The sequence below is a fragment of the Hydra viridissima genome, unplaced genomic scaffold (genome assembly GCF_058129835.1).
Source record: "Hydra viridissima isolate aposymbiotic clone 2 unplaced genomic scaffold, HvirCarnegie_v1 scaffold_4, whole genome shotgun sequence".
In the NCBI taxonomy this organism is placed as follows: Eukaryota; Metazoa; Cnidaria; class Hydrozoa; order Anthoathecata; family Hydridae; genus Hydra; species Hydra viridissima.
In genome coordinates, this window is record NW_028324303.1 from 11,926,369 (window position 1) to 11,946,190 (window position 19,822).

The following is a 19,822-nucleotide window of genomic DNA, read 5'->3' on the forward strand; positions in this document are numbered from 1 at the left end:
TATATATATATATATATATATATTTATAAATTTATTATATATATATATATATATATATATATATATATATATATATATATATATATATATATATATATATATATAGATAGATAGATAAAAATGTATATATTCAACACTAAGATAAACAAGATTATATTTAAAATTATTTGTTAATATTTAATTATTTGTGTAAAGAATTATTAAAAAATGCTGTTTAATTCAGCCTCAAGAAAGTTTCTTTTTAAAAGATAATTTTTACATCAAACAAATTATTGTTTTAAAAGTAACTCATACTTAAGTAATATCAAAACAGATAATTTACATACAAAAAGGCACTAACAGTGCTTGCATGCATAATTATACAATATAAGATATATACAAATATTAATACAAAGTCATAATTAACAAAAATACATGCATTAACATTTGTAAAAACATATTTACATAGCGTTTTGTATATGCACTTGAATTCCTATAAACAAATTAACTTGCTTTTAGCTGTGCAAGTAAATCTTCAATTTCCTTATCTTCTTTAGATGCCACTTTTGATTTAACAGCACCTTTCATTGTGGTTTGGGGAGCTGATGGCAGTTGCTTTGTAAAATCAATACCTATTTCATCCAAAACTTGATTGACAATTGCATCTTGCTCTTCTTCATCTCCAGATTCATCAAATAAGTTGTCTAATGTTTCATTAATCATTTCATCTGCCATATTCATTTTTAAGGACTCTTTTTCAAATTGTTGCATTGCATTTGACATTGCTTCAACATTCATTTGCTTATTCATGGAACCCATAACTTTTGTTGCTGAACCAATTGATTCAGCCATTTTTACATTTGAATGCATTGTATTCATTTGTAATCCGATAGCAGTCACCTTTGAACTTACACCAACATTTCTAGTTTTTTGTTTTCGAATCATAATTAGCTGTTTAGCTAACTGTGTGGCAAGTTGTTTATTCCCTTGTTTAGCTGCTTTCTTAATTTCAATTTCGATTGCTTTCTCTTGTCTTTCTAACTGGCCATAATCACGAGTTACTTCTCTTTGAGTTTTTCGAATTTCTCTATTCTGTTGCTTTAGTACTTCCTTTGGAGTAGGTTTTTTACTAAACATTTTATCTTTTTTTCCTTTTATACTTGTGATTAAATGCTACAATCAAGAATATATTTAGTTGCGGATAATTGAGAAAAAAATTATGTAGACATTAACATCGGGACACAAAAAAGAAATATTTCCATCAACTATTTTTGTATGATTGTTTGTGTGACAGCCATTATATATTGATGTTTATGCTGTTCTCAGCATTTAATTTTTGCAATACTATTTTGCTATGGGTGACATCGGTTTATCTCAAGAGATTTTAAACCAGATTTCGAAATTAAAAAAAAAAAAATGAAAGAGTTTTTACTGCACTGTCTATTTATGACCCTCCATTAAGGCTGTACTAGGATTTACGTAAATTTTGTTTGAAGTTTCGGCAATTTTTTCCCTTTCCACTGTAACTAAAAACTTTAAGTAAAGCAAACAGATTGGATATGGTTTAAGTAAGACTAATTAAAAAATTTAAAAAACTCGAGTAACGTCTGGTAGAAGTACGGAATTGTCTAAAATGTCACTAGTGTACTACGAGTATTTCACTTAACATAGTTTTTTTATAGATATCATAATTATTTGGAAACAATTATATATTTACAAATATTTCAGTGAAATATTTTATTCACAGCCATGGGGCTATTATAAATTTGTAGCTTTGCTAAACGTGAAATTCTTAGCTGTGACACGTCGCTCTGCTTCGTTTCCTTGCTTTTGTATTGATTGAAAAAACCTCGATTATCGGGTTAATCTCTTCCACGTAGTTACTGGTGTACCCAATATTTTTTACAAAACCTTTAAATATACCCACTGACTTACAGGCCTTCCCCTTGATCTACTTCTCCACCACTCAATTGAAAACTTTTCGGTAAATTTAAGCAGAAGATAGCCTACTGAGCTAGTGATAATCAGCCATCATTTGCTATTAAAAACAGGACTAGCTGCTTTTTAAGATTTAAGCATACTTATGCGCGCTGCAGAGAAGACTAGCTCAGCTTGGTGTGTGGTGAAACCCAGAGGCCTAAAATGAACAACCCTGGTTTTAAATAATTTACAGTTTGATGAGACTAAATGCTGTATAACATCTTGTCGCATTAAATTATAAATCATATTGTCTTTTTTCATTACAAAGATAATATCATCAATTAATTATTTTAATTCATTCAACCTTATTGTCTTTTACGAAAAGTATTACAAAATTTACTTCTTGTCATTTTTCTGTAAATTTTCAGTTTAAAGAAATTGAAAAAGTATGCCTTCTAAGAATATTACTAACCAAAAACGACAGAATTTTTTATTTTATATCTATTTAAAACTAATTTAAATTAATTTTTAGTAAAATTAAAAAAAGTTAATTATGAATGATTTTTTTCAATAAAATTTGAAACCCATTACGTATTCTGTTTGTACTGCAGTACTTAGAAAATTACATGCTTTGCTTTGTCAATAAAAAAGAAGGTAAAAAGACATCAAGTGCATACATAGATTAAATGTTTAAGTGTGTTTATAAAATTTTGTCCAAAGAAAAAGATGGGATTTATGAGAAAACCAAAATTTTATGTGTTCCCTCAGTTTTTATAGGACCGTATACAAGGATTGAGTGCATTTTTTTAGTTGTTGTTTGACAACTGCCATTATGATTTTATATGAAACCTGAACCATTGCTGCAATTCTCCCTTAAAAGCAGAAATGTAAAAAGAGTCTGCTTCTGCTTCGTTAGATGCAGAAGTTCTACATATTTTTTAGTTCCACTTCCGCTTCTGCTTCAACTATTGCAAAGTTTAAAGGAGGTGATTGATTAATTCGGATATGTAAAAACTTTCTTTTAAATAAAAACCGAAGTTGGATCCATTCCTCTCTTTTATATTGGCCTTAACTGTAAAATCGGCCACTTTGAGACAGTATTACTTGTTGAGAAAATATTCAAAATGCTGAGAAAATACGAATAAGTTGTGGTATTAACACAATATTTATTTATCAACCCAAAACAATTATCTTTGTCTTAAATTGATAAACAAGTAGTGTATTAAAACAATATTTACACTACCGGCAATTAATTTGAGACCAGCGGTTAAAAACGGTATATACATTTCAAAAATAAATATATCTGATTATCAAATTTGCACTTCTTTTTTTTTGGATCAAAAATAAATAGAGCACAATAAATAAGTGGATAGAATAGGATATGGGCATTTTTGCACCCAAAAATTTGCTTAGGTACAAAAGTGTATGTGCTGAGTTCTTCCAGCATAAATGACAATACAAGTATTATTTTTAACTGTTACTTAATTTTGATTAAGGACTTGTAATTTATATTGAAAATATAATTTTTCTCATTGGTAGCTTCTTGTAGATACTTGATGTAGACCCAAAATAGTATATAATGACTTGCAAATGAATATACAAATATTGTATTATTTGAACTGTTTACTTTTTTTTAGTTTCTATTTTGTCGTACTAAAATGGCCCCAGTTCGAGAATTAAGCTTTGAACAAAGAGTTTGCATTGTTTTACTTGATGAAGAAGGTATTTCAGAAAGAAAAATTGCCGAAAGAATGAAAATATCAAAGACTGGAGTTCACAAAACAATCGAGCGTTTCAAGGAAACTGGTCAATATTGTGACTTACCACGACCTGGACAGCCTAGAAAGATAGATGAACATGGTGATCGTCGTATTATGAGATTATCTATGTCAAACAGAAAATTAACAGCTCCACAAATATTGAGAGAATACAATGAAACTGCTGAAAAACTTGTTTGTGTCTGGACAATAAGAAACCGTTTGATGAAAGCTGGACTTAGAGGGCGTGTAGCTGCCAAAAAACTGTTGCTAAGAAAAGCAAACAAGGTGAAACGACTACAATGGCTCGCAAACATGCCAACTGGACAATAAGACAATGAAAATCAGTAGTATGGAGCGATGCACTATGCATCGCTAAGCGGAAATAGGATTTTGTACATATTTTTTAGTGATTTTTCATATTTAAACTTTTTAAGTTTTTTCTTTTTGCATTCAATTTTTAATTCTCTATAAAAAAAAAATCATTTTTAGTTTTTTTAAACTTTTGACATCTTAAGGGTTTTTTTAAGGTTTTAAAAAACTCGCTTTTTAGTTAAAATCCTTTCAAAATATATGATAAGTGTAGAATTTCTATATTATTTTTATGCGAAATTAAAATAATAATGTATTTAATTGAATGTAAAACAAGAAATAGAAAAAAAAGGTTTTTGAATAGCATTTTTTTGCTGATTTTTTGATTTCTTAAACATTGATTAATTTAAGCATGTGGTCACAGAGGTCGCCTCGTTTTTTTTAAATAAAATATAGCTACTGCAAATCGACTTTACTGCCATGGAAAAAAATTGAGGCGACCTCTGTGACCTCATGCTTTAAAATCATTTTTACTACTGTGAGTTTTATTAAAAACCGACTAAATTCTGTGATGTAAATGAAAATTCCGAAGTTCAATAACATACGGTAAGTTTTTATTTGATTCAGTTTTACCTTGCGATGGTTTTTATAAATTATCAAAATGGCTTGATTCACTCATCGTCAACTTTTAACACATACATTTCCAGAGCAGGTGAAATATTCAGAAACTGAAGTAAAATATAGTCTCTTCAATATGATCAAACATTCAGTTTCTAGAGTGTTTGAATATCTTTTGGAGTATGAAGATAATTCTATTAAAGTTTTAGCACAGGAGGAACGTGATAACATATATGTTATTTGCAAAGTGGGTGGTGATGGTCAGAGTGACCAATCTGAGTTTCAGAATGCAGTAACTATGAAGAAAGGTGTGGATGATTACACTGTGTATAGTAAAGTGTTTGTACTGTTGGAGATTAGAAGTGGAAAAAAGATACTATGGAAAAATTGTAATCCAAATAGTCCAGATGCAACCCGTCATCTTATGTTTTGTTTTTCCAAAGAGACTGCTAGTTTTATTCAAGAGAAGTTTGAACATTTACAAAATGAAATTTTGTCTTTAGAGAATATTAAAAGTAAACTTATACTTCATGACAATACTTTTGTTATAAATTCAAGTTTGTCAACTATTTATACCACAATGAATGATGGTAAAACACTTAATGCTGTGGTATCAAAAATGCTTTAAAAAATATTGCATCTCAGTGCTGTCATGTATGTCAAGTAAGTCCTAAGGAGTTTAATTTGGAAACCATTTGGAATAAAGATAAAAATGCAGACAAAAATATATTGAAACTTGGAATATATTGAAATCTTCAATTGTGGATATTCAGCATGGAGTTAGTTTTTTTTTAATACTGCTTGCAAACTTCCAGCAGTGAAACAAGGAAGAAAAATAGCAGCAAAAAATGGCCAAGAATTTATTGAAAACAAAAAAAAAACTCCAGCACTTATTCAAAATACAATTAAAAATAAGGGTATCTTTTGTCAGGAAGGGAAGTTGTACATCCAACACTGGCAATGTTGCACGAAAATTCTTTAATAATCCATCTGTGACTGGAAGAATACCACTATGATGAAACTATTTAGGGACCTGCTCATTGATATGAATAGTACAACAGCAAGACCGGATGTGAAAATTTTCAAGCAGAAATCTGAATGTCTGTTTGGTCTCATTTCTAATGATCAGTTTTTAAAAACCATTCCAATGTCACAGTCTTTGCATAGAATGGTAGTTCATGGTGTTTCTTTTATTAAATATTTTAAGTATCCAATAGGTTCTTTGTCTGAGAGTGCCATTGAAGCCAGGAACAAAGCCAACAAAACTGCATGAGTACGTCATGCACGTTTAACTTCTTTTGCTGAAAATACTAGGGATACAGCTAATTATTTATTTATGACATCTGATATGTACCTATACTGTAAGAAAAACAAAATGCAAGAGGTATTAAGGCTATACTGCAAGAAGATTAAGCTGATAACTGTTCTTAAGGTAAATATTGGAGAAATCTATGTATATCTTAAATTTAAATATTTAATGTTATCGTTTAATTTTATTAACGATATATTTTAGGTGCTGGTGGTAGCCAATCTGATATTTTTGAGATCTTTTCACATAATCAACACAGCATGTTTTTTTATGCTTGAAAAAAAAACAAAAAACTAATTGTTAGAAAAGTTGAAGCATAAGAATCCCAAACTTTTATGTTTGAGGAAAAGTTGCATCAATTGGCCTCAAATTGACTCAATTTTGCCATGTTTTTGTTTTCCTCAAAGATGTGTCTAAAGTCCTATTTCTACTTAGTGATGCATAGTGCAATTCTTGAAGGCTTGTTGTAGATATTAAATTTGCTCCACATAAAGATTGCTGAGACATGTTTAGAATGAAAATTTTAATTATATTTCAATTATATACATTTATTACAGTGAATACAGTTTTTTCTTGAATGTAAAATTGTTAAAATTAGAATTTGATAGATAAATTCTATAATAAATAGTTTATATCTTAAACTATACTATTTTTTACAATAACAAAACTTTTTAAAATTTTAGTGTTTGTTGTTAAATAATTTTAGGAAGTCAAAGAGTAATGGTTCATATTAAGAAAAGAAATCAAGGAAGCATCATTAAACCATGCAGCTGTAATTGATAAGCAACTTTTAAAAAAAGGCTATTCTCATAGCCACATATTGTTAAAAACCTATTTTAGCATCAGAACCTTGATTCTGCATTTGAGGGGAATGGAACTTCTGGAGTATTTATTTCACTTTTATTTATAATAAAATATTTCTGCTATTTCCTTTTTTATTTAACATGAAAATATAAGTTGGAGACTAAAAATGCCTGTAACCCCTAAAAAAGATAAATTGATATATCAGATTTAGAGTTTAAAATATCAAAAACTATCGGTTTTATATCTTTTTAATCAAAAATCGAATTAGTCCGGATAAACCAACTAAAAAACCGGAATGAAACCGGTTTTAAAAAAGACCGGACTTTTTTTTATAAATATATGTATAAACAAACAATATCTCATAATTGATGCTTTGTTAAAAAAATTACTTCAAAATGTTAAATAGTTCTCTAGTTATAAGGCTATTTCCTTTTTTTCTATCAGCGCGACGCATAGTGCGATGAGTCCAAGTTTGAATTATTTGGCAACAAGAGAAGAATATTTGTACGCCGGCACCAGAATGAACTGTACACTCCGCAGTGCATTTTGCCTTCTGTTAAGCATGGAGGAGGTTCAATAATGGTATAGGGTTGTTTTGCAGGTCACAAAATAGGAGATTTGATCACAGTTCGCGGAATTATGAAAAAGGAGCAATACAGAGAAATTTTGGAGAATCATGCCGTTCCATCTGCTCATCGAATGGTGGTTCGACGCCAGCCTGTTTTTATGCAAGATAATGACCCAAATAACAAATCTAAACTTTGTACAAATTATCTGAATCAACTAGTACAAGAATAAACCTTTACTTTAATGGACTGGCCTGCGCAGTCACCAGACCTCAATCCCATTTAGTTTCTTTGGGATAAAATAGACCGGTATGTGAAGAAATTCCAAGTAAAATCTGAGGAATATTTATGGGAGTTACTGCAAAAGGCTTGGAAAGCTGTAACCATGGAAACTTTAAATAAATTAATCTTTTGTATGCCAAGAATATATGAAGCAGTAATGAAGAAACGTGGTGGTTATTTTGATGAACGCAAAGTTTGAAACTTGTGCAAAATAATAAAGACCTTATAATTTAACTTTTTAATGTTTGTTAAATTTTCTGTTTGTTTAAAAATATTTGTGATGAAAACTAAATAAAGTATATTTCATGAACTAATTTGTAGTTTCTTCATTCACTGAGATCGAAAAAAACATAACTGATAATTTAATAAATTTTTAATAGAATTATTATTTTCTCATCACTGGTCTCAAATTAATTGCCGGTAGTGTAGCTATTAAAAAGATCATTAGACCCACTGCTGGTCCTTCAGAACGAGTCTAAAAATATTCCGACGAATTTTGAACTTTGAATTTTATAATTTTTAAAGTTACAAAAGTAAACCGTCTTGTGATGAAATTGAATTTTAAAGCTTCAGAAATTTATAATGTAGAAAGTGAAACCAGAAACCATTTGGAAGCATTTTGTTGGAAACTACAGAAAGAAGCAAAATTACTTTTTGTTAAATATTTATATCAAATTTAAATTTTGAATGTTGCCAATAGAAACTAAAATACTTCATCCAAAAGAAATTTTAAGATCTTCTATTTTACCTGCTCTCGTTGAATTTCTAATACCGAAAAATCGCTCATTTACAGTATTTTCACTGAAAAATTTGCCTTATGTGGATCAAGACTTGAAGACTTATATTTTTGTAAGGCATTTTAAGAATAGCGATAACTCTTAAAAGAAAGTTTGCATTCTGAATATTAGTGTAAAATTTCTGGTTTAAAAAGTCTAAATCTTTTATAGCTGTTTCAAATGATTTGTTTCTAGACAACGCTTCAATTATGAAGGTTCGACAGACCTTGTTCTGAGACAGATCACCCATCACAGAATACTATAGTTTCGATTTCTAGAGCTTAACACTTTAAAAAGGTAAAATTTAAAGCACGCTCCGAATGTGTTACTAAATGTTCACGTTTAGGATGCATAGTACAAACAATATGCATAATGCAGTCACGTTTTAGTGTTTTCATTCGTCTTTTCGAAAACTTTTGACGTTTTGCTATAAATTTACTTAACAAGTCTTGACAATTACAATCGCTTTTATTGTGCAACACAAATTAAATGAAACAATTTCATTACTTTGGTGCATTTATAGATGATGGCGTCGAAGCCGAGCTGTTATAATCTAGTTTTTAAATAGACTCAATAAAGACACGGACGAGCGTTAAGAACAAAGAATAGAGATCTAATGGCTAGTTAAAAATGACGAGAAAAATGATTTTTAAACTTAAGAAAGTTGGTGAAGGAAGATTCAAAGAAGATGATTGTGTCAATTAAATTATGCGGCCTAAAAGTTTAAGCTAACTTTTGATTTTTTCTTAAAACTTTCCAACGCCACGTAAAACTAGACGTAAGTTTAGGGAATAAAACTGTAGGAAACCCAACGAACTGAATAGAAATAAATCATAACAACAATCTCTATACATTTAGGAAATATGCGATATTAAGCGTGAAACATTCGTGAAAAGAGAAAATATTTTTGCTGTGTTCTTAGAGAACACAAACAATCACAAAAATTTTTTAGAAAAATCTTTTTTATAAGAAAACTGAACAGCAAATATTTATCGAACAAATCGCAGTTAAAGTAACTTGTAATCGGAAAATGAATATCAGTCATTTAGTTTTGTAATAACCTTCTAAAAAGCACATAGAAACGTCATTGTTACCACTTATTTCTCGAAACTTACCTGACAATAACTTTTCATCAAAAATCCTCATTAATAGGTGTTTTTTAACAGACTCACTCCTAACCAGGCAACAAGATGAGACGTCATCAGATTGATTTTCATCACTGTCCGTATTTGTATTATTCAATGTTTCTATGGAATTCAGGAGGTGTTTATTTGTAAAAATAGTCTCTCGGACGAAATCCGTCGCATATTCTTTAGAGCTACAGTGTTGATTTGTTGACCAACAACGAACTTTCGAATTATTTATTGTCTCCGTGGATTCTGCAATTGAACGATCATAAAAGGACAGTCTTCGTTTACTATTTTTCGTGGATTTTGAGGAACTCTTAAAAGAAAAAAAAATTATTGTTTAATTGTTAATTAGTGTAAATGATTTCAACAAGTCGTTGACAATATTGTTGTGACGTTTTTAGTACCTTCAAAAGTTTTGACGGCGTTTCATTTGGACTATCTTTTTTACATTCTCCTTCAAAAACTGCCTCAGGCTAAAAAAGATGAGCAATATAATGGACTCCTTAAACATTTACTTTATGTTAAAAGTTTCACAACATATAAAACTAAGCAAGGCAGCATAGAGAAATTAATCCTTAAGTTTACCTGGTTCTGATAGATTTCCTTGGAAGGTGTAGCAAAAGTGTTCAGGGCTTGCAGTTTACCACTTGGGCTCTTCTTACTATAACAAATTTTTTTACCATCAAACTCTTTGTTACCTATAAATTCCTTCGGAAAAATTCTTTTTTTTTCTTTTATCTCTTCATCTTTAGATACTTTTTCAACGCAATCTCTTAAAGAGCAATTCAACTTATTTTTATCTCTTGACCTAAGGTTGTATTCATGTCGTTGATTGAAAACTAAACTTCTACTTGTTATCCCAACGCCTAAAGATCGTTTTGTTGTAACAACGAGCTCTTTGCCTTTGATTCTGCTGGCTTTGATTTCTTTCTTTACATTACATGCCCTTTTTTTTTTAGGAGTAACTTTCATTGTAATTCTTTTCCTTTTTCGTCTGCGCCGAACTTTTGCATTTTCTTTAGCTGCAGTTTTCCCATTAATGCAAACAATATCAGCTAAAATTTCGCTTTCCAATGTTGTTTCGCATTCAAAATTTTTAAAAACAGAATGGATAGGTGATGGTTCATACACCTGTATTTTTTTCTGTTGAATACTCTTCTTGCACTTAAAATTCTTAAAACCGAGGCACTTGTTCTCGTTGCAGGCATTATCAACTTTAACAACTGTATCTTTTTGATGATCTATTTCCTAAATATGTCAATTCAACTATTATCTTTTAACTGGATTGTCTAAAAATATACAAAAAAAAAAAAAAAATTTAATTTGCATTTAATTTAATTCACTTTCAAATTTGATAAACAAATACAGTGAATGGCTATGAATGAGCTATGAAAGTATTATTAACAATCAAATTTTTTAAAAAACACTTGAGTAAAATTCATACACATTACTACACAAAATACTTCAGGCTTTTTATGATTATGAAACACTTCAGGTAATAAGAAAACATTCAACCCAGAACAAAAAAAAAATTGTTTCAAAAATCTATACAAATTCTATAAGAATCTTCAAATTCTATCTGACTTTTAGAAAGCTCCAAAGCTCTATAGAAATTTTAAAAGATTTCTATAAACCTTTGGAATTCAAATATTTCATTTAAACCAAGCATTACTATAATTACATACTAGTTGACCATTTGATGTTTTCCTAAAATGCTTCTCAGTGTTAACCAGCCATCTTTTAACTTTACAAGCTGAAGACTCCAAATCTCTATTTTTACTCTCCTGTAACAACAACACAAAACAATATTCAGGAAAACCTGCCACTTCAATATCATTTGAGACTTGTGAAGTACAACAAAACTTTTATGTAATATTTCAATATAGCACAATAATCAAGTAATTTGATGTCTAGCTCATTTACTACTAGAAAGTTAACCATTATCTAATATGGTTGGAAACAAAAACTAAGAATAAATTAATTTAACGTCTGGGCCAACTGATTAGCAAGTATGAGGCATTTCAAGATTGAAAAAAAAAGAGCTAAAAAAAAAAAACACTCTGGTTTTAGATATCAATTATTTTAATGGTACCTAAAACAGTTGTTGTACCAAAATAAAAAAACAAGCTTTAGAATGATTTAAATCATGTCTATGCAATCATTAACTAAGCAATTTTCTTTATGTTCTACTTTTTACTGATTAACTGCACACAACACACATCAATTTGTATTACCTAAAAAATGTAGCAAGCTTATTAAATCTTTTACTTTTTTTTATGTTATGGTAATAGATATGTAAAGGAAGAGGCATGTAATGGCTTGACATTTTTTGAAATAGAAATATTAAGTCTAAAATAAGTTCCTGATGTTACACATGTAGACTTGTCCTTCGCATTGTTAAAATTGAAAAATTCAAATATCCAGTGATGTTTTACAATATGGATTATTAAGAGACTTTACTTTATCCTGAAATTTTTCTAAGAAATAACAAAGTTTACATTTAAAAAACTGATTACTAACAACATGCTCGAAAAATTCAAATGCCTCTGTAAGAAATAAAGCATCAACTCCCATTTTCCCCAGATTAGACTTAATTTTCCAGGTTTTTTTTTTAAAAAAAAAGAAACCAAATGAGATGAGGTGATTGAATGTTGTTTGTTATCTGTTGCACTTTAGACAATCACAGAAACAAACATTTTTACCATGATATTATGGCTTTCCTACATCAAAACTTCATATTATTCTCAAAACTTCATATTATTCTCAAAACTTGATTATTCTGAAACAGGAAAACTAGAGCTTATATTAAAAATATATTGTTATTTTAGGATTCAGTGCTCCAGAATAATTTACAATTAACTTGATTACACCTTGCACCACTTCAAAGCTATTTTTTTTGTTGGTCTTTGTAATAACCTTTTCAATTTAAAATGCATAATATTATTTACGTTTTTTATTTTATGTAACTCTTGATTTACCAGACATTTATCTAATATCTATTTAAGTTTTTATTGACAACCATGAATTTCAGGAATGAAACTTTCTGCCGAGACCATATAACTGCCACAGTGATGATTTGTCTATGGTAAATCAATACTGTAAGTTGAAAAAGAAAAATTATCATTTTAAAATTTCAGTAATTTACAAAAAAATTTTTTGGACTATTGTTATAATACTCATGTTCATTTAACACTACTTTATTAAAAAATTAAAATAACAGTGTTACAAAATTAAATAAAACATCTCACTTCAAGATATATATTCATTAAGTATCACTTATCTCAAAAGTCATGTTAATAAATTTTTATTTACAAATTGTTCAACTAAATTAACTAAATTTAGATTTCCTTTCTCAGAAATCACCAGTTTTTTTAAGTAATAAAACTTACAATAACAGATTTTGTTAATGGCATCACAACCTCTTTTTGGGAACATACTCCTAAACAGAGGATAAAATTAGGGACAATCAGGTCAAAAACTAAAAAAATGAAAGAAAAAGAAGATATAAAAAAGTATAAAATAAATAAACTAAAACAAACAAAACAAACCTGTCTGTCTGATTGGTGACAAATCAAGCATAGATTTCTGAAAAGGAAGTCCACCTACACATATAGTGGAATTTGGAAAAGCATGATACTCTAAAAAAAAGTTAATTATTTCTACCTGCTCTAAATATTTGTCTACATATCTTGTCAAATCTTTCTATAATACATAAAAAAAGTTTCTAAGATTCACATTACATTTATAAAATGCAAAACTTCAACTGCAACATATTTTTTCTTTTAACTAAATGTTTTTTACTGAACATTTAATTGCATGTATTTTTTAAATCTAACTTTTTTAAAACCTTCACAAAACCAACTCTATAGTATCTTTCTAACAGTTTAAAACTTAAAGCATTTGTTTAAGAATTGCCAAAATACTTTCTAGCTAATTCAATTTTAAACCTTATATAGTAGGTTTCTTAATTTATGATTTAATAGTTTGTTATGATTTTTTACTACACAAAAAAAAACCTCTTTTTTCTGCATTTAATTTTACCTTCATTTATATTTACTTGTTCTTCACTGATCATTTTTATTGATCGAGTAGCAGCACTGAGTTTAGAAGCCTTGGTAACTTTCCTTGTATTTGACCAGCGCATTCGATTAGAATTATGTTTATACGTTACAACATTGTCAAATTGCATTTTCTGAGGCATTGGGGTTAACTTTTTTATAGCTTTTTTATTCGAAGTTTGCAGTGTTGTCATGGTAACAGTTTCCCATTCTGTTTCATTTGTTCCAATCATAACGTTCTGCTTGACTTTATGTGGTTCACTTATACATATATACATAAACACATGCATTTGTATAAACATACATACATACATACATACATACATACACATACATACATACATACATACATACATACATACATACATACATACATACATACATACATACATACATACATACATACATACATACATACATGCATACATACATACATACAGTTTTGTAGAATTACAATATAAAGAGATTCAGCACAAATTAATCAGTTATTAACTGATTTTCAAGCTGTTTTATTTTTAAAATAGCTGAACCAATGAAAAAAAAGGTAAACATTTTAGAAACTTAAATTATAATATCTGATATTTTTAATAGTTTCTTCTTTATTCTACTCTTTAAGGTTATAACCATATCAAGTTTAAGGCTTGAAAAATATATATTACATATTGAAATTTTTTATGAACTTAGCATGATTAAGGCTCATGATTAAGTTAGGTATATTTTAATTTACAAAAAAAAAAAAAAAAAAAAAAATACATTTATTTATATAGTAATCTAATGATGATGGCTAGAAAATGGTAACCTACTTCACTGCTCAAGATTATAGAAAAAATAAAAGTTTATATAATTCATATTTTATTTACTAGCTGTTTGTTAAGTTATATTCTTTAAAATAAAGTTGTAATATGTAACATTATACCTATCTAACTGATTTCCCATGCTTTAATTATGCTCTAATTCCCATTAAGAACGACGTATTTCAATTAATGCAAAAAAACGACCTGAAATTTCAAGTTTGATATATCAATGTATACAATTTTATAACAAATGTTTATGTGATTATGTGTATGCATTAGTGCGCGCGTGAATGTGTTTGTATGCACAATTAGTCTATCATGCACAAATGCTAGGAAATAGTAACTTTAAGCAGAAAAAAGTATTATCCTTAAGTAGGAATTATCATGACGAAATCTAGCAGGGAATGTGCAGCCATAATATGGCTCTTACAATATGTTTTTAAAATAAAACATGACCTCTTTTGTGTTTTTTAAATTTTACAAGGTTAATAGTAGAATGAGAACGAGGGTTACTTCAAGTGCAATGAACTTTCGCCATGTGAGCCATTTTAATGTCGTTATGAAAACTTTATATAAACGGTTTCTATTGGTTTACATTAACAGTAATTCTTTCATTATTTTTTAAAATCATAAGGATTAAGGCGGGAAAACCTGATGATAATTAAAAACAAAAAAGTATTCAAATTGCACACGTGTGTAGTGGGGACCACAATCTATGATTGTCTAAACGCAAGTTGATCAGTTTATTTATTGGAGCTGTTAAACTTTATGCTGTTAGATTGTTACTTAGAAGCTAATCGCTAGTATATTTTAGTTTTTACTCTATATTATGATTGTAAATACTATATTTTCTAAATTCCGTGCGCCAGACTTTGTTTTTCAAGACTTTCAATTCTTCTAACTTGATGATTAAACTTTATTTGACAAGCTTAACAGACATAATTTCGAAAACTTGATAAACATAAATACAAAATAAAAATGAGATAAAATCTTAAAATAACATTAAAATAATTTTTACGATAATAGTCTTTATTTTTTTATTTTAGATTCTAATTGTAGAGTATTTACGAAAGATAATTTATGTAACCAAATAATCTAGGATAATACTTATAGTTACAGATTAGTTTTAATGTATTAAATGAATATGACGAGATAAAGAATATACAGTTCAGTATTTTAATTTTGCAATGTGATATAATTATAATGATTTTTTGCTCTAAAATGCACTTTTGTTCCACTATTTTTATTTTTTTTTCTATTTGCTTCAAAATGACTGACCTTTATTGTTGAATTAAAGGGGTTATCATTTTGATGATTAGTTTTTTTTTTAGTTTGATATAATTTTGCTTGATTGAAAGAGATGCAATTTACAGATGATAACTCAGTACAATGGCCAGCATTTTCCCCAGCTTTTCAAGATGTTCCTACATCACCTCCATTATCTCGCTGTTGTTTCTCTCCACCGCCATATGTACCTGATATTGATATCATGAAAAAGAAAATTAGACGTGAGTTTCTCTAGTTTGCTCTTTTGTCTGTGTATTAAAAAAAAGGCTTTTTGCCCATAGTTTATTCAAAGCATCATAAAACAAAAAAATTTAAAACATACAACAATATGGTTTTTTAAGCTATCTACAATAAGGAGTAATACATATAAAAAGTGTGACACTATCTAGGCAAATTAGGTATCTTTAGTTAAATTGATAAACCTCAATGCACTCATTAAGGCTGATGTTTTAGTTGATTGCAAGGCCATTTGGGACAAAATACAGCCAATGGTAGCTTGGAATGCTCTTTTACACCTGGTAAATTTATTATTATTATTTTTTTTTTTTAGATAAAAAAAACCAAACCAGCATTGAAGCATCACCATCAATAAATAATTCAGTTGTACCTCAAAGAGATCCTACAGAACAGCTACTTTTAACTCCAAGTTGCTTTTCTAATCCTTGCAAAGAAATGTTATTTCCAAACACACCTTCGTCAGGTAATTTGCTTTTTGTTTTGTGTTAACTTAATTTTGTCTATATATTTGTCATTCTTTTGTTCTATGTAATGGTTGTGCCAAATAACTAAATCAGTTTTGATTTAGAAAATTCAGTTTTGTAATTTAATTTAACAAAGGCTTGGCATATAAAAATTAGATATGGGCAATAATGAGTTCTTATGGAGGATGACTGTAGTCTATTTAATTACCTTTTCCTAAAACCAAGTGACACCTTGAGCCTGAATCTAAGTTTAATGCCAGTACGCTAAATGGCATGTGTTTAGAGCAAGTTGTTCCCAGCTCTCCTTTTGTTGCTGATAAAAGTAAGATTGAATTGAAGGAAATACCTGATGATGAAAAACTTCCAATAAGTTCTGGATTACGGCGTAAGAACCGAACTTTAGATTGTCCAGAGTCACCAGATGTAAAAGAGCTTCAGCTTTTTGATGAAGAACAAATCTTTGGTTAACTTACTTTTAACCAAGTAAACTATGAATTGTGATGAAAGAAATTTTTAAAAATAACATTTTATTTAACAGTTGTATAATATATTTTATTGTTATTTATAGAGTTTATCCAAATATTACTTGTAATTTTAATGTACTTCAAAGTTATTAAATGCTTTTTTTATGTCTATTTTCTGTTTTTAATTTTTCACTTCGTTAAAACACACACAAAAAAGTTTGGTTTCCTTTCCTAAAATATTGATAGAAGTGCAGTTGAATAAACAAAATCTCAAGTTAGTTTGTAATTCATTTTTTTTAACCATAAAGAAAAAAAGATGTATTCAATTTTACTTTTTTAGAGTTATGTGGTGATTATCTTTAAAAGTTGTTAGGTTGTGATATGTTATTGTTTGAGTGTACATAGTTATATTTATTATATAAGATTTTTTTTTTTTTTTTTTTTTTTTTTCAAGTTTTTGCTTTAAGAAAAAAAAGGTCTTTTATTTTCTTTCCAGGAGTTTAATAATATCAGAATTATTAGGTGTGCTTTAAACCGTTAACCAAATCAGTATATGTTTATTATTATATTCAAATAAATAAAAACATATGCTCTTAACATGTTTATTGTAATTCCATTAATGTAATTTAAAAAATCGTTTTTCAATTCCATTAATTCATATATAAAAAGCTAAAAAACCCTCATTCATTTTTTGTCTTTTGTTTGCTCACTTGTTACTACTAAATTCTATTTTATATACTACCAAGAAAATCTTGCTGTAGATGCTACCCAGCCTTATCCTGTGTGTAGATACTACCTAGTCTTATCCTGTGTGTATTATCTAACTGCCATATCTAGCTGCATCTTGTGTACAATGTGCTTCAAAATTACCCCCACTAAAAATTAATAGTCTTCCTTATGTCTGGATATCAATCCTATTAATCACTCGGTAGGACGCGTTCTTAAGACTTTTGAGAAACTACACTAAAACATCGATTGGTTCAAGAAAGCGTTGATCATAGCATGGTATGATCTCGATATTAATACTTGCGTGCCACACTGGACTCCATTGACCGCGCCTTTTTGAACATGATAAAAAGCAAATGGAGATATCTAATTAGAGGCGTTAAAAAGTGATGGAATGGCATTTTTGTTTTCAGTTATTTTGTTGTGACATTTTTCTATTTGCGTAAAAAGCGTCTTTTTTTTTTTTTTTTTCATTAAAAAGATTTTTAAAGAGCATACGTATAAAAAATAAAATATAACCCGTGCAGAAGTTTAGAAAAGATTTGTAAAAATATCAGTAAGTTTAAATTCAAATTTTACGACGCTAGAAAATGCGCAAATTAGAACTTAATTATAAGTTTGGTGAGCATTTACAATCAATAACAGCTCATCATCGACATGGAATCTATTAGGTCAGTAAGAGTATTAATTTTAAGTTTTCTCTAAAATCTGATCCTGTTGAATCATTTAAATTATCTTATTAGAAAATCAATCTTGATTTTGTTTTCCTAAACGAGGCAGCATGATATCTATGACTACGTCTTTGTACGTATTTTAATCTATAGTTTTTTATATCGCTTAAAAAAGTTGGGTAGCTTTTTGCATTAAAAACAGCTAGAAAACGTCTCCTCATGAAGTTCTTAAGTTTGATAAGGACTTTGGTAGGTTCTAGGTTTTTAATTTGTTCGGAAAAATTCTTTTTTACTTGCTTTTTAAATCCAAAAGATAATCAATCGGATTAAGATCTGGACTTTGTTGTGGCACTCCACAACAATGGTATTCTTTGAAAAGATCTTTAAACAGATTTTAATTTACTACTTATTTTCATCTTACTAATCCATCAAAGTGAGATTTTATTTTAAAGCTTTCCAAAAAATCTTAAAGCACGCAGATATTATTTTACAGTTCTGACTCCACATTTGATTTTGTATTTTTCAAGCAATTCTGTGACTGTGTAGCTGGTTATCGTCTTTTAAGAGCACAACAATAATATTGCCTTCAATTTGTTGTACGAAGTCTTCCTATACTTTTTTTGATAAATACGTTGTTTTTCGTAACGTTCAATGACATCAGTCGAATGTTGGAAGCTCAAAATTGAGCTGCAACCTGACTCTGACATAAACTTTTTTCAAACTCTTGTTACTGAGTTCATGAGGCTCGTTCCACGCCACAAATACAAAAGGAAAATATAGAATTACTTTTTCTAATGCACATACAGCAGGCAAAACAACTAACTCATTAGAAAATAAGAAAACAATATAAATATAAAAAGACAATAAAAATGCAAGAGAAATGTTTATTAACGACACAATTAATGAAGATTATGCTAAGGAAAATTTTGTATATTTTATCAATTAGCGGTTACAGCAAAGTAATTGAAGCTGATCTATTGGTTCGGCCGTCCATCCCTTGGTCTAGTACTAATCCAGATGAAATGATTTAAAAGTCAAAACCCTAATTATTTGAAAATAAGCGTCCTTATACCAAAAAGAAATCCAAGCACTAATAATGAGTCAGGTTTGGACACAATTATTGTTTGTCGTTTGTTTAGAATGGGAATCAAGTAAATGATAAACTTGAATCTAATTGTTTCGATCTTCAAGTGAATTCCTATAAATTGATTATTTTTATAAAAAGTATTTTTTGCCATACTGTATAGCTAAATAATATATATTATAGTTCAAATAGCTATAATATATATTATATAATATATAGTATATAGCTATAATATACATTTTTATTAGAGGATCCATAGTTGTTTAATAAGCAGCTTTCAGCAACGAATTAATCTTGTAGGATGAGAAGAGGCCGTGTTTTGATCAAAGTTAAAAGATCATTTTTAGGCAGTGTGATGAGAGACCTCCTTTTAATAGATGTATACGTCTAAAACAGGAGGCAGAGTTAAATTTAAAACAACGATCAGTAAAGACGTACACAAGATGACTCGTCAACTCTTCTTATAAATAAATGATAAAGCAAAAAGAGTTAAGTTAAAAACAACAACTGAAAAAAAAACATTTACACGGAGACTTATTCAACCTATCATATAAATAAACGATAAAACGGAAAGAAGAAAAATT

The 19,822-nt window shown here is 28.7% G+C and overlaps 5 protein-coding genes and 1 long non-coding RNA gene across 16 annotated transcripts; 4 read left to right on the top strand and 2 right to left on the bottom strand.

Moving 5' to 3' along the window:
- Positions 1–213: 213 nt before the first annotated feature.
- On the bottom strand, positions 214–1,312 carry LOC145182545 (charged multivesicular body protein 2b-B-like). The gene has a single exon (XM_080057710.2). The coding sequence runs from the start codon at positions 1,114–1,116 to the stop codon at positions 484–486; it is 633 nt and encodes a 210-aa protein (XP_079913836.2). The 5' UTR covers positions 1,117–1,312; the 3' UTR covers positions 214–483.
- Positions 1,313–3,557: 2,245 nt separating this feature from the next.
- On the top strand, positions 3,558–3,989 carry LOC149889925 (uncharacterized). The gene has a single exon (XM_090085193.1). It carries the CDS (start codon positions 3,558–3,560, stop codon positions 3,987–3,989), a length of 432 nt encoding a protein of 143 aa, XP_089941319.1.
- A 511-nt stretch (positions 3,990–4,500) lies between these two features.
- LOC149889926 (uncharacterized) lies at positions 4,501–6,713 on the top strand. Of its 2 annotated transcripts, none has more exons than XM_090084507.1 (2): positions 4,501–6,018; positions 6,100–6,713. In XM_090084507.1, exon 1 carries the CDS (start codon positions 4,723–4,725, stop codon positions 5,212–5,214), a length of 492 nt encoding a protein of 163 aa, XP_089940633.1. In that variant the 5' UTR covers positions 4,501–4,722; the 3' UTR covers positions 5,215–6,018; positions 6,100–6,713. The 2 variants fall into 2 exon arrangements, with proteins under 2 accessions (XP_089940633.1, XP_089940634.1); XM_090084508.1 differs by having other exon boundaries at positions 6,602–6,713.
- Positions 6,714–8,274: 1,561 nt separating this feature from the next.
- On the top strand, positions 8,275–9,102 carry LOC149889927 (uncharacterized). Its single transcript, XR_016451608.1, has 3 exons — positions 8,275–8,396; positions 8,519–8,620; positions 8,847–9,102. It is a non-coding gene; the product is annotated as an uncharacterized LOC149889927 (long non-coding RNA).
- Positions 9,103–9,140: 38 nt separating this feature from the next.
- On the bottom strand, positions 9,141–14,949 carry LOC149889928 (uncharacterized). Of its 6 annotated transcripts, none has more exons than XM_090084503.1 (9): positions 14,819–14,949; positions 14,428–14,509; positions 13,495–13,772; positions 13,002–13,091; positions 12,843–12,892; positions 11,139–11,237; positions 10,039–10,701; positions 9,858–9,926; positions 9,141–9,766 (listed from the first exon to the last, which is right to left on the bottom strand). In XM_090084503.1, the coding sequence occupies exons 2-9, from the start codon at positions 14,445–14,447 to the stop codon at positions 9,365–9,367; spliced, it is 1,671 nt and encodes a 556-aa protein (XP_089940629.1). In that variant the 5' UTR covers positions 14,448–14,509; positions 14,819–14,949; the 3' UTR covers positions 9,141–9,364. The 6 variants fall into 6 exon arrangements, with proteins under 6 accessions (XP_089940629.1, XP_089940628.1, XP_089940632.1 ...); XM_090084502.1 differs by having other exon boundaries at positions 14,762–14,949; XM_090084506.1 differs by lacking the exons at positions 13,495–13,772; positions 14,819–14,949 and having other exon boundaries at positions 13,002–13,038; positions 14,428–14,537.
- Positions 14,950–15,600: 651 nt separating this feature from the next.
- LOC145183038 (uncharacterized) lies at positions 15,601–16,973 on the top strand. 5 transcript variants are annotated; one of them, XM_090084510.1, is made up of 3 exons: positions 15,601–15,813; positions 16,143–16,292; positions 16,577–16,973. In XM_090084510.1, exons 1-3 carry the CDS (start codon positions 15,666–15,668, stop codon positions 16,759–16,761), a joined length of 483 nt encoding a protein of 160 aa, XP_089940636.1. In that variant the 5' UTR covers positions 15,601–15,665; the 3' UTR covers positions 16,762–16,973. The 5 variants fall into 5 exon arrangements, with proteins under 5 accessions (XP_089940636.1, XP_089940638.1, XP_089940637.1 ...); XM_090084512.1 differs by having other exon boundaries at positions 16,430–16,719; XM_090084511.1 differs by having other exon boundaries at positions 16,450–16,719.
- Positions 16,974–19,822: the final 2,849 nt, after the last annotated feature.